The sequence below is a fragment of the Ahaetulla prasina genome, chromosome 2, assembly GCF_028640845.1.
Source record: "Ahaetulla prasina isolate Xishuangbanna chromosome 2, ASM2864084v1, whole genome shotgun sequence".
Lineage (NCBI taxonomy): Eukaryota > Metazoa > Chordata > Lepidosauria > Squamata > Colubridae > Ahaetulla > Ahaetulla prasina.
In genome coordinates this window covers 123,153,798-123,167,220 of record NC_080540.1, presented here as the reverse complement: position 1 = coordinate 123,167,220, position 13,423 = coordinate 123,153,798, and the positions used below count along the sequence as shown (strand labels likewise).

The 13,423-nt window shown below is 34.8% G+C and overlaps 1 protein-coding gene across 1 annotated transcript in view; it reads left to right on the top strand.

The window, feature by feature from the left end:
• Window positions 1–7,107: 7,107 nt before the first annotated feature.
• Window positions 7,108–13,423, top strand: part of LOC131189518 (protoheme IX farnesyltransferase, mitochondrial) — a 76,000-nt gene continuing 69,684 nt past the window's right edge. The window contains exon 1 of the mRNA XM_058165637.1: window positions 7,108–7,232. Coding sequence (XP_058021620.1) covers window positions 7,224–7,232 — 9 coding nt within the window. The 5' untranslated portion in view covers window positions 7,108–7,223. The remainder of the gene's footprint in view (window positions 7,233–13,423) is intronic.

Genomic DNA, 13,423 nt, shown 5'->3' with positions numbered 1-13,423 from the left:
TTTCTGTTCAGTATGGAACTGAGTCCTTTTGAAAAAGTAACCTTCAATCATAGCCACCAAGAATAATTCGGTATGGAATTATAATTTGATTATTATTTTGTTTATTTCCTGCTTTATTTTATTTATAAATAAGTTGGTAACCATACCCAGTATTCCTTCATTCTCCTATTTTCTTCACAACAACTCTCTGAGGTGGATTGGGCGGAGAAAAGGCTGAAGGGATTGTGGGGACTGGCCCAAAGTTACTTAGCCGGCTTTCAACTCTAAGGCAGGACTACAACGCACAGCTGTAATTACACATCATGATGTATAAAAGCTACTTCTTTAAAATACAGTATGCACACACACTTTCTCTTTTTCTTTTGAAAGCTTATTGATGATTGTAAATATTTAAATTTTCTGCATTTTCTCTGGTTAAGGAAAAAAATACAGTTGCTAAGTTATATTCTTTCTTGGACAGTGATTGGTCTTTTTCATATGTGGATTCAACTAAATTACAGTAAAATGCAAGGCAAGGTGAAATTGTATGCTAGCTAGGGGAGCAGATAAAACCAACTGAAAATTAATTGCAGCTGTGAAAGTTATTGATAATAGCATGCTTATTTCTTAGCAGTCTTTTGGTAAACCACATTATTCATTACTAGATGTGTCATGTTGTATCTTCAAGGTAAATCATCTGTTTGACTCTTTAAGTCACATATTTTATCCATTAAAAATGGTTAAATTAAGGTGTTTTCCAACTGGTATACCAGTTTGTGGTACTCAGAGAAATAAAAGTGTGTTGTCTTTTTAACTGGGCAAAACAGTAAATGTTGTATTGAATAACAGAATATTGCTAAAATGTTAGCAATAGTTTTCTTTTACTAACGCTTTATGGACTGATTTAAATTTCCATCTCTAATATACTTACATAAACATTTCCCTAACTTTATGCATAATACTGTATGATATTTCTTTTCTATCACCAGGCAAAAAGCAAAAAATTAAATTCTAAGTACAAAGAAATACATATAATGTGGATTGCTCATGTAAGTAATTTTTATGTATAATATTAAATAGTAAAGGTTTCTCAGAAAATAACTTTAAATGATTGAATATATTTTAATTTGTGACATAACTAGAGCTATAATCTTCCAGACTTTTAAAGCTGCCAATTTTATCCTTATCAAACAAAATATTAATGCAAAGTATTAATGTTTAAGACAGGCAAAACCTGCCCTTAACATTAATACAAAGTATTAGAATTAATAGCAATAGCACTTAGACTTATGTACCGCTTAACAGTGCTTTACAGCCCTCTCTAAGTGGTTTACAGAGTCAGCATATTACCCCCAACAATTGGGGTCCTCATTTTACCCACCTCGGAAGGATGGTGATTAATTGTTGACTAATCGTTACATTCTGATTGTTGACCTCCAGTGTACAGTATATAATTATACATCCCCCACAAACACACACAAAAAAAGTTTTGGATTTTTATTCTCCAATGAAACAAACAGATACTGAAGTCATTTTTTTGCTAAAATGTGAGAATGAAAATAAATTCTACTTGCACAGGAAGCATTGCCTAATCAATCTCATTTTTTGAATCTGAAATGATTATTATAAGCAGAACTTATTATTTCCCCCCATAATTTTTAATCAGCTTTTAGTCAGTGCATTATGGCTAGTTTTTGTACACTTTAGCATACATTTATTCACAAACTTAGTGTTTGGATAATCTTTTGCTGTTGTTGTTTTGTTTTCATGGATTTCATGGCTAAATATGCAGGTTTTTGTTTTTCCCTTGAGTGTTAGAAGAATGTCTTGTTTACTTAAAAATGAAATTAAAGGAAGGGAAATATTTGGCAATCATGAAAAAAATAGAAGTAGAGCAGTGTACTCTATAATTAAGGATAATGATCTACAAAGAGTAAACTGGAAGATTGTACTGGAAATTCTTTCTGCTAGTTCAATAACATTTAACAGATTGGGAAAGGCAGTCTCTTATGTATCCTTATTTTCCATTTTGATTTGTACTTTGTTTATGGTGGAGGAGGAAACAAAGGAGTACTTTGTTTATGCTCTTGAACCATTGGAACCTTCTAATATTGATGAATTGGAACAGACAAAAACAAAAAGAATAAAGAATAATTCATTTATTCTGAAACAGGACTAATACAGTATATGAAGTCCAGTATTACTTCTCAATACCAGAGTCATTCTGAGTTGTCATTTAAGAAGAAGAGAATGAAACTTCAGGTACACTGACTATATAATTAAAAACAACAAACCTTTTTCTTTCTGAGTTATATAGATAGAATCTGGCTAGCAATATATACTTTTACAGGTTTTTGTTGATCAAGAAAAGATTTGAACAAAATTGTGAAACCTTGTTTTTTTTTCAACTTGGTACCTAGTAAATCTAATATAAATACATTCAAACATTTATTCATACACTATCCCCTTTTTACCTCTTAATGCTCTCTCAGCCAAGTATTTTCCTGAGCATGCACAATTACTATGCACATGCAGGAAAAAGTGGCTCCATTTTAATGACAATAACAATATCATTAAAACATACATAGGGACACCTTCTTTCAACATCTAATCTTTACATCAAGCTGCTGCTTTTAGTATATTTTATAGAAATATGCATAATAATATTCCCCCTATTTCTTGTTTCTGCCTCTGTTCTACCTTCTAATAGAGCCAATCTTGTTTTATAAAGCATTTCTTCTATCCATCATCCCTTGCCCGTTTAAGTATTTCAATTCTTATTCATTTTTTAACTTGCCTGCCAAACTCCTCCCTTTGGTCTTAATCTCTATCTACTTCTTTCCTGCCTAATCTAAATATTCCTTCCATCTCTGCTATCTTTTGCTGCCAAGTCTCCAGACAATCTGGCCAAGTCCCTATATTCTTTTCAAGAGTATCTTTCTGTTTATCCAATACAATTTTTTGGTCTTTTAGTATGTATTTTCCCTGAATTTTTTCGTAAGTCTTTATTGCCTTCTCCTTCTTATCTTGTTTTATTTGTTGATTTATCTGTCCTGTCTTTTCCCCTGATTCCATTATTTCCTCTATTTCCTGGGCTTTATCCCTTGTTGAACATTTTCTAACTTCCTGTCTATGTTATTCATTAGATTCTTTATTTCCCTGCGATTCCTTATCATCATATCATGAATGCTTAGGGACATTGACACCATTTCTTTATGCAAAACACTTATATCGCCCTGATGGAACATCTTGTCTTATTTTGATAGGTCCAAATATTGCTCAGTAGTCTGTCAATTGTCTATCACAGCCCCCAGTCTCAATTATCAGTAAGCTCAGAAAGTCGACCTGGAAACTGTTTGCTCAATCCTGACATTGCTTCTCAGAGAATACAGAATTATAGTTCTTTATATCCCACAATTAGTCAATTAGTTCTATTTGGGTAGTCCAGGAAGATTTACAAATGTCTCTTTAAATCCTCTCACTGAGTTCAATCATAACTCTTGGTATTTGAGATCCACTTTGTTTAAACGTCTTCTGTGTTCTCACTATCGGAGCTCCAGTAGTCATGAGATGGATAAGTGTAAAGCAGTAGATAGCACAGCAGTTTTCCAGGTGTTATTTCCCCTTTCTCCTCTGTCTTATCAATATTTTTCCCAGGGTTATAGGAGTATAATGTCTATTCCATTCGCCAGTTTATTCAATATTTATTCAAGCTGTCAGATTTTGTTCAAGCTTGAAAGTTAAGGTGAACGTGCCAACTACTGGTGAATGGAATAGATATTATACTCCTACAACTCTGGGAAAAATACTGATATTTATTCAAACTGATAATCAGAATTCAAACAAGTACTTCCAGCATTTTAAAATGCCTTATTGCCAATAAGAATTAGAAAGCCAATCTTTCTATGTTTTTAAAAGTTTTGTGCCCTCCTCTTAGAATCTTTTCTTTCAGGTCAGTGATTTCTCTCTCTCTAATTATTCGATGCTTAAACAAACTTTTTAAAGAGTCTCTTTTCCAGGATTTATTTTCTTTAGGGTGAGTTCTAGATAAAAGAAATAATCTTACCCAGTTCCAGTCACTGTTCATCCACACTGCTACAGCACATTCTTTGTTTCTTTGGCTACCCTATCCATAATGGCTGCCTCTCCTCTTCGTCGGATGAAAGGGAATTAGCCCCGGGTCAAGCAGGAGAGCTGCCACTCTCCGCGACCTGCAGGGCACCCCTCCACTCTTTGTCACCCCTACAGGGTAACTTTAGCCCCTTATAGGACCCTCAATGAAGGAATTCTGCTCGAGTTCACCGAGCCCCTGCTCTTTGCGTCCAACAGCGCCATGACATCAACCGGAAGTCCTGGGACAGCCAGGTTTTTGACAACCTCCAAAAGGCTATGATAGTAAAGCAATCCTTGGTTTAGGGAGCAGACAGTTCTAAAAACAGAAGACTGCTATAGAGAACAATTTCCTTTGGGCCCACTCCCACTGTACCTCCTGCTAAATGGGCACCATTAATAGGTGATCTTTAGTTGTCTTAATTAGGTGGGCAGAATCTCTCAGGAGAAGGCAGTCTCTGCAGAGTTTTAAAATTAATAACCAATGCCTTAAATTGCACTTGAAAACATGCTGATAGCCAGTGCAGCTCCCAAATCAGTGGTATAATGTGGTAGAAACAAGTGGGCTTTCTGCTTCCTAAAGTTTTGAGTTTTGGAAAATAGCCCATGTTATAAAATTATAATGAATGTATAAATGGTTGTACTTAGTTGATCCTGTATCAGGTAAGCTCACAAGTGGCTGAAGATGAACTAAGGGTCTTCTAGCTACAGCTTTTACCTGCTTATTGAACTATAAGTTCAAGAGAATCTCCACATTGCAGGTTAAAGATTGTACTGTCCTGGAATCAGTAGACCTCTGAATTTATATTAATTCTATTTTGCTTGGATTGAGTTCTGATTTGCCTCATCCAGATCAGAGCATTGGACCAGGGCTTTCTACTGCATTAACCACTGGTCCTGGGATGGTGAGGTATAGGTGGGTACCATTAGGATTTTGATGACAACTCACTCCAAATTCAATCAGTTATCAGAATTTTTTGCTTTTGCCCTGTAATTCACAGAAGAGTTTATTGTTAGAGCCTTCTAGCTATCCTGAATAAAAGTATGTTATTTAAAGATTAAATATGCTAAGCAATGATATCTATTGCTTTTTTGGTTCTATATATTTAATTCTAGTCCCATAGAAGCAAGTAACCTTTTAATAGCTATCACATTGAAAAATAAATGAGAAAGGAAATCCATGATCTTAACTTACGCACTATTAATTTAATAATTTGACCTCTGAAAACTGTTGAGGTAAAATAATTGGCTTTATTAATGAGTGCAATTAAACTTGTAACACGAATTTTCTCATCATATGACATGGTTGTGTAAAGGTTGAAAATACATAAAGCAAGAAGAGTGATAAAATACAATTTTATGTAGATCATAAAGTTAATTATACAAAATTGTAATAAAATTTTAAATTGAACAAACATTATTTTTATGAGTTATTACATAGATTTATTTTAAAGTAAACAGTTTTTTACCCAAGAAAACTATGAAATAGAGGCATAAATCTGCTTTGTTCCAGAGCTAAGCATTTGAAATGTATTCTGTATTAGTTTGGTATCTATAGGTTAGCATGCTCAGTTTGCAGTAAAGCTTAGGTGTTATTACTGGTTCAATAAGTATATGTAATTTAGCTTGAAAGCCTTAAAAAAACCTTAAATCTTTCCATATAAAATAGAGTTATGCAGGTAAGTATTTTCTTTGTTCTATAACTATATGCTAGTTATAGGCATGATATGCATCATTATTTTATCTCTCTTTGCTCAGTTCTGTTTTAAGAATGCAGCTTAACCGGTGTTATCAAGAAAGTAATTTCCTTCATCTCTCAGTTTTGTGTCATATGCCTTTGAAAAAACAGCTGCAGTAGTCTTTTACAAAAATAGCACAAATAGAATAACCTTATAGTAATTTTTCTCCCTAACAACTTCTGGACTGATTGATTGGATCCGTTAATAACTTTCTGTGAAGACAATCCAGTTTTACAAAATATTTTGTTATCTTAAGTTTTATACTTAATTGATTATGAATTATGGTTTAATGGGAGTGAATTATAGTAATATGTATAATTGTTGATAATTGCCAGGAATCTCTACGAAGTATAGTAGAATATATGAGTTATTTAAACGCACTTGATCTGTAGTCCTTAATGGAACTGCATCTACATGGAGGAAGTGTGCAGTTGGATACCCCAAGATTCTGTCTTAGGACCAGTACTCTTCAATATCTTCATCAATAGTTTAGACAAGGGGATGGAATAGGTGCTTTCTGGCTCAATAGTAGTAACTATGAGAGGGATCTTGGAGTCCTAGTGGACAATCACTTAAATATGAGCCAGCAGTGTGCTGCAGCTACCAAAAAAAGCCAGCACAGTCCTAGCTGCATTAACAGAGGGATAGAATCAGGATCACATGAAGTGTTAATACCACTTTATAATGCCTTGGTAAAACCACACTTGGAATATTGCATTCAGTTTTGGTCACCACAATATAAAAAAATTTTTAAGACTCTAGAAAGAGTGCTGAGAACAAAAATAAAGATGATTAGAGAATTGGAGGATAAAACATGAAGAAAGGTTCTAGGAATTGGGTACGTCTAGTTTAATGAAAAAAAGAACTAGGGCTGATAAAATAGCAGTATCTATCTAAGAAACTGCTATAAAGAAAAGGGGGGTCATCCTATTTTCCAAAACACCTGAAGGCAGGATAAGAAGCAATGGATGGAAACCAGTCAAGGAGAGAATGAACCTAGAACCTTATAAGGAGAAATTTCATGACAGTTAATTAATCAGTGGAATGATTTGCCTCCAGAAGTTGTAGGTGCTCCAACACTGGAAGTTTTAGGAAGAGATTGGACAACCATTTGTCTGAAATGGTATAGTTTCCTGCTTTAACAGGAGTTTAGACTATAGGCTCTCCAAGGCCCCTTCCAACTCTGTTATTCTGTTAAATAAAAACTATGCTTGAAGTTGGTGTTTTGGCTTTGAAGATCACTAATTTTTCTTTTTTCTTCTTGTTTTCAACTAAAAGCAGAAACCAGTAAACGAATTAGCTGGGATCATCAAGTTTGCTGGGTACCTGTATCTGCAGGGATAGTGGCAGCCATCCATAAGACATTAAAAACTGGAGGAAAAACAAATTTGAGAAATGAAAGAAGTGAGCTTCTTTACCATTACTTCTAAGATTATTGTGGCAGTCTTTCTAACCACTATCACTGTAAATCGTTACTACATATATATTTTTTATATCTACTCCTTTTCATGGATTTCAAATATAGTTGTAATCAAATTGAAAAATGCAGCTCTAGAATAGGAAATACACACTAAGCATTACAGTTGACCTAAAAGAAATAGGTATGGTATATTTTGCTTTCTGATTTAAGACTTTCTAGTAGATAATGTTGGCCTTGGATTGCATATTGTTCAGTTAAAGGTTACAGGTTACAATAGAATAAATATTTAGCACTCTCCAGTTTTACAAAATATTTTGTTATCTTAAGTTTTATACTTAATTGATTATGAATTATGGTTTAATGGGAGTGAATTATAGTAATATGTATAATTGTTGATAATTGCCAGGAATCTCTACGAAGTATAGTAAAATATATGAGTTATTTAAAGGCACTTGATCTGTAGTCCTTAATGGAACTGCATCTACATGGAGGAAGTGTGCAGTTGGATACCCCAAGATTCTGTCTTAGGACCAGTACTCTTCAATATCTTCATCAATAGTTTAGACAAGGGGATGGAATAGGTGCTTTCTGGCTCAATAGTAGTAACTATGAGAGGGATCTTGGAGTCCTAGTGGACAATCACTTAAATATGAGCCAGCAGTGTGCTGCAGCTACCAAAAAAAGCCAACACAGTCCTAGCTGCATTAACAGAGGGATAGAATCAGGATCACATGAAGTGTTAATACCACTTTATAATGCCTTGGTAAAACCACACTTGGAATATTGCATTCAGTTTTGGTCGCCACAATATAAAAAATTTTTTAAGACTCTAGAAAGAGTGCTGAGAACAAAAATAAAGATGATTAGAGAATTGGAGGATAAAACATGAAGAAAGGTTCTAGGAATTGGGTACGTCTAGTTTAGTGAAAAAAAGAACTAGGGCTCATAAAATAGCAATATCTATCTAAGAAACTGCTATAAAGAAAAGGGGGGTCATCCTATTTTCCAAAACACCTGAAGGCAGGATAAGAAGCAATGGATGGAAACCAGTCAAGGAGAGAATGAACCTAGAACCTTATAAGGAGAAATTTCATGACAGTTAATTAATCAGTGGAATGATTTGCCTCCAGAAGTTGTAGGTGCTCCAACACTGGAAGTTTTAGGAAGAGATTGGACAACCATTTGTCTGAAATGGTATAGAGTTTCCTGCTTTAACAGGAGTTTAGACTATAAGCTCTCCAAGGCCCCTTCCAACTCTGTTATTCTGTTAAATAAAAACTATGCTTGAAGTTGGTTATTCTGGGATTTATTGGATTTGGGTTGTCCTCTAGTTACTGTTCAGCGGGTAACCTTGAGAACAAAGCCAGTTGAACACTAATAATGCCCACCAACTTTAAATGGCTTTAAAAATTGATTTGACAAATGCATAGAGATGTAATCTAACCCTTTTCCTTCAGCACAAAACTACATTGTTTGTAAAAGGAAGCTGAAAATCAAGTTATTAAGTAGAGTGAAATATAGATAATTTTAAGCAAATTATTAAGGTAGCTCCTTTCTGAGATTTCTTTATAAGTATGTTCTGGAATGTTGAACATTAATCATGGGGAGAGAGTCTTTTTTTTCTTTTCCCATTCTTCCCTTCTCTTTGGGTCTTCAGTGAAAATAAAGGATACCACCCCCACCCCAGACAGAAAAGAGTATATTGACCTGTTTCTTTTATGGTTCTTTTGAGAATGTTCCACTTTTAGTATGCAAGGACTGAGAGGATTTCAGAATTAATGTTCTGGATATCAGAAGACATCTTACCCCCACTTTTAGTATGCAAGGACTGGGAGGATTTCAGAATTAATGTTCTGGATATCAGAAGACATCTTACCCCACTTTTAGTATGCAAGGACTGGGAGGATTTCAGAATTAATGTTCTGGATATCAGAAGACATCTTACCCCACTTTTAGTATGCAAGGACTGGGAGGATTTCAGAATTAATGTTCTGGATATCAGAAGACATCTTACCCCACTTTTAGTATGCAAGGACTGGGAGGATTTCAGAATTAATGTTCTGGATATCAGAAGACATCTTACCCCACTTTTAGTATGCAAGGACTGGGAGGATTTCAGAATTAATGTTCTGGATATCAGAAGACATCTTACCCCACTTTTAGTATGCAAGGACTGGGAGGATTTCAGAATTAATGTTCTGGATATCAGAAGACATCTTACCCCACTTTTAGTATGCAAGGACTGGGAGGATTTCAGAATTAATGTTCTGGATATCAGAAGACATCTTACCCCACTTTTAGTATGCAAGGACTGGGAGGATTTCAGAATTAATGTTCTGGATATCAGAAGACATCTTACCCCACTTTTAGTATGCAAGGACTGAGAGGATTTCAGAATTAATGTTCTGGATATCAGAAGACATCTTACCCCCACTTTTAGTTTTTGAAATACATGTCAGTCCTTAAGTTGGGTAGACAGCAGCACTAATCATATTAAGCACAGTCTCTAAACTCATGGGGAATGCATAATTAATTCATTGTTTTAGTTGTGCCCATTTACTGGTCAAAGGCAAGTGGGCCATGCATAGCTTCCCATGTGGATAAAAAGAAGAAAGCCAATGTACTGTTCAGTATGACATTGCTGTTCCCTCTTCCCACTAAATCTTATTTGTTACACCTCTGCCATGAGCCAAAACCATCAAGCAGTTTCCATTAAAGTGCTTGCCACAAAGAGGGCTAATTCAGTGTCAATTAGAAAAATGCTTCAAATGTGGGGAAAGGGTGCAATTAAAAAGAAGCATCTATTGATTTGTTACTAACTCTCAATCTTACTCCTTTTCATGGATTTCAAATATAGTTGCAATCAAATTGAAAAATGCAGCTCTAGAATAGGAAATACACCCTAAGCATTAGAGTTGACCTAAAAGAAATAGGTATGGTATATTTTGCTTTCTGATTTAAGACTTTCTAGTAGATAATGTTGGCCTTGGATTGCATATTGTTCAGTTAAAGGTTACAGGTTAGAATAGAATAAATATTTAGCACTCTCCAACTTTAGAGCTGTGTAAATTCCCTTTAGCTCACAAAGATTACAGCATGAAATAATCTATGCTATTCACTATTCAACAGTCAGACTATAATGGTATAAACTCTTATTAGTTGGCAAAAGAGATAGCTCTTGCTGTTTGTGGCTAACTGGGTGGTCTTCCAAAATTATAATCAGCATACACAATCTTTCTTATCAATGTGCAGTTTGGCACTATAAATTTATCTTATCATGTGGTATCAGCTTAGAGTTATGTGAAACTGTCTGCAAATGGTTTCTCAAAAGTGACCATTATGAATTGCATTTAGATTTGGATTTTCTTTGCAGCTGTGAAGATATTCCCCTGACAGCTAGCTGTAGTGGTGTTCTAATTTTTATTTTTATTTCATTTCGTTTATAAAGGGGGGGAATAGGCAACAGACTTATTTCTCCTCTGCAGCAGATTCTTGTTGTTGAAACACGCCATAAGAGCTAAGCTGTTTTTTTTCCCCAGATTAACAGCCATTTGTATTGGATTAATTATAAACACATGCATGCTAGAAATAATCATGATGGACATTCAAAATTAGTTTGATGATAGGTAGGCTATGAAAGTATTATGAAAATTGAAATAACACATAATCATTGTTTTATTGGTTGCTTAAATACAAGTTTCGAAATACTGCTGTGAAATGTGTAACCCTAACCCCTTTTCCTTCAGCACAAAACTACATTGTTTGTAAAAGGAAGCTGAAAATCAAGTTATTAAGTAGAGTGAAATATAGATAATTTTAAGCAAATTATTAAGGTAGCTCCTTTCTGAGATTTCTTTATAAGTATGTTCTGGAATGTTGAACATTAATCATGGGGAGAGAGTCTTTTTTTTCTTTTCCCATTCTTCCCTTCTCTTTGGGTCTTCAGTGAAAATAAAGGATACCACCCCCACCCCAGACAGAAAAGAGTATATTGACCTGTTTCTTTTATGGTTCTTTTGAGAATGTTCCACTTTTAGTATGCAAGGACTGGGAGGATTTCAGAATTAATGTTCTGGATATCAGAAGACATCTTACCCCCACTTTTAGTATGCAAGGACTGGGAGGATTTCAGAATTAATGTTCTGGATATCAGAAGACATCTTACCCCACTTTTAGTATGCAAGGACTGGGAGGATTTCAGAATTAATGTTCTGGATATCAGAAGACATCTTACCCCACTTTTAGTATGCAAGGACTGGGAGGATTTCAGAATTAATGTTCTGGATATCAGAAGACATCTTACCCCACTTTTAGTATGCAAGGACTGGGAGGATTTCAGAATTAATGTTCTGGATATCAGAAGACATCTTACCCCACTTTTAGTATGCAAGGACTGGGAGGATTTCAGAATTAATGTTCTGGATATCAGAAGACATCTTACCCCCACTTTTAGTTTTTGAAATACATGTCAGTCCTTAAGTTGGGTAGACAGCAGCACTAATCATATTAAGCACAGTCTCTAAACTCATGGGGAATGCATAATTAATTCATTGTTTTAGTTGTGCCCATTTACTGGTCAAAGGCAAGTGGGCCATGCATAGCTTCCCATGTGGATAAAAAGAAGAAAGCCAATGTACTGTTCAGTATGACATTGCTGTTCCCTCTTCCCACTAAATCTTATTTGTTACACCTCTGCCATGAGCCAAAACCATCAAGCAGTTTCCATTAAAGTGCTTGCCACAAAGAGGGCTAATTCAGTGTCAATTAGAAAAATGCTTCAAATGTGGGGAAAGGGTGCAATTAAAAAGAAGCATCTATTGATTTGTTACTAACTCTCAATCTTACTCCTTTTCATGGATTTCAAATATAGTTGCAATCAAATTGAAAAATGCAGCTCTAGAATAGGAAATACACTAAGCATTAGAGTTGACCTAAAAGAAATAGGTATGGTATATTGAACTGTCTTCTCTTTTAACATGAATGGGAAAGCCAAATTCTTCTGGTAGTTTTGTGTGTGCTGTGGGAGTGCTGTTGAGGTTGTAACATAGAAAAAACTGTTTTAAATGAAAGCAAAGTTCTGTTTTTCCAGTAATGCTACGTCTTATGCAGCTTCGGAAGGAATTTAATTGCCAATAGCTATTCTAATTTTCTATTGAGATGTCTTTGTTATAAATAAAAAAAAATATACATTTCACAAAGATAGTGTGGTCTAGGAAATAGAGATGACAGATTTTAGGAAGAGCCCTCCTATTCTACCACCTCTTACAATATTAGGCAAGACAGTATCAACAGTAGAGACCTTCAAGTTTATGGGTTCTATAATCTCCCAGGACTTGAAATGGACACCTAACAGTAGAGCCATCATTAAAAAGACACAATAAAGAATGTTCTTCCTCAACTCAGAAATCTCAGACTGCTGATAGAGTTCTGCAGAGTAATTCTTGAGTCTGTCATTTGTATTTCTGTAAATGTCTGGTTTGGTACAGCAATTAACCAGGTCAGGCACAGACATCAATTAGCAGTTAAGACTGCAGAAAAAACAATTGCAACCAACTTGCCTTCCATTGGGAACTTGTATACTGCATAAACCAGAAAATATCTACAAACTCCTCACATCCTAGACATAAACTGTAACAACTTCTATAGGACACCGCTATAGGGCATTGCATGCCAAAACAGCTAGGCCCACGAACATTTTTCCTCCCATGTAAACACGTAATTCCCATAGCACTGTTTTATGCGTAAGGATATTTACCCATGTATTAGGGCTGTATTGCTATTGTCCTTCTTATGTTTCTTATTACCTACTCCTGTTGGTATCTCATGATTATCATTTTGTTGGTTGTGTCTTATGATTTATGATTGTATCTTATGATTTATGATTTATCACTTTGTTGCTTGTTGTACACTGAGAGCTTATGTACCAGAGTCAAATTCTTTGTGCATTCAGTCACACTTGTTTTAATTCTATCTTAAGGTGCTGTTAACAAATCAAACATTTTTAATTTCCAAAAGGAGACACCATGTTTTACTATCAACAATATTTAATCTTTTATAATTATTAAATCTTTGGAAAAGTAGATTTATTTTATACAGAAGTACTGAGAAGAAAAATAATAATCCTAATATTTTTAAAATATAAAGTCTCTGAACATACATCAGTAACAGTAGTGGA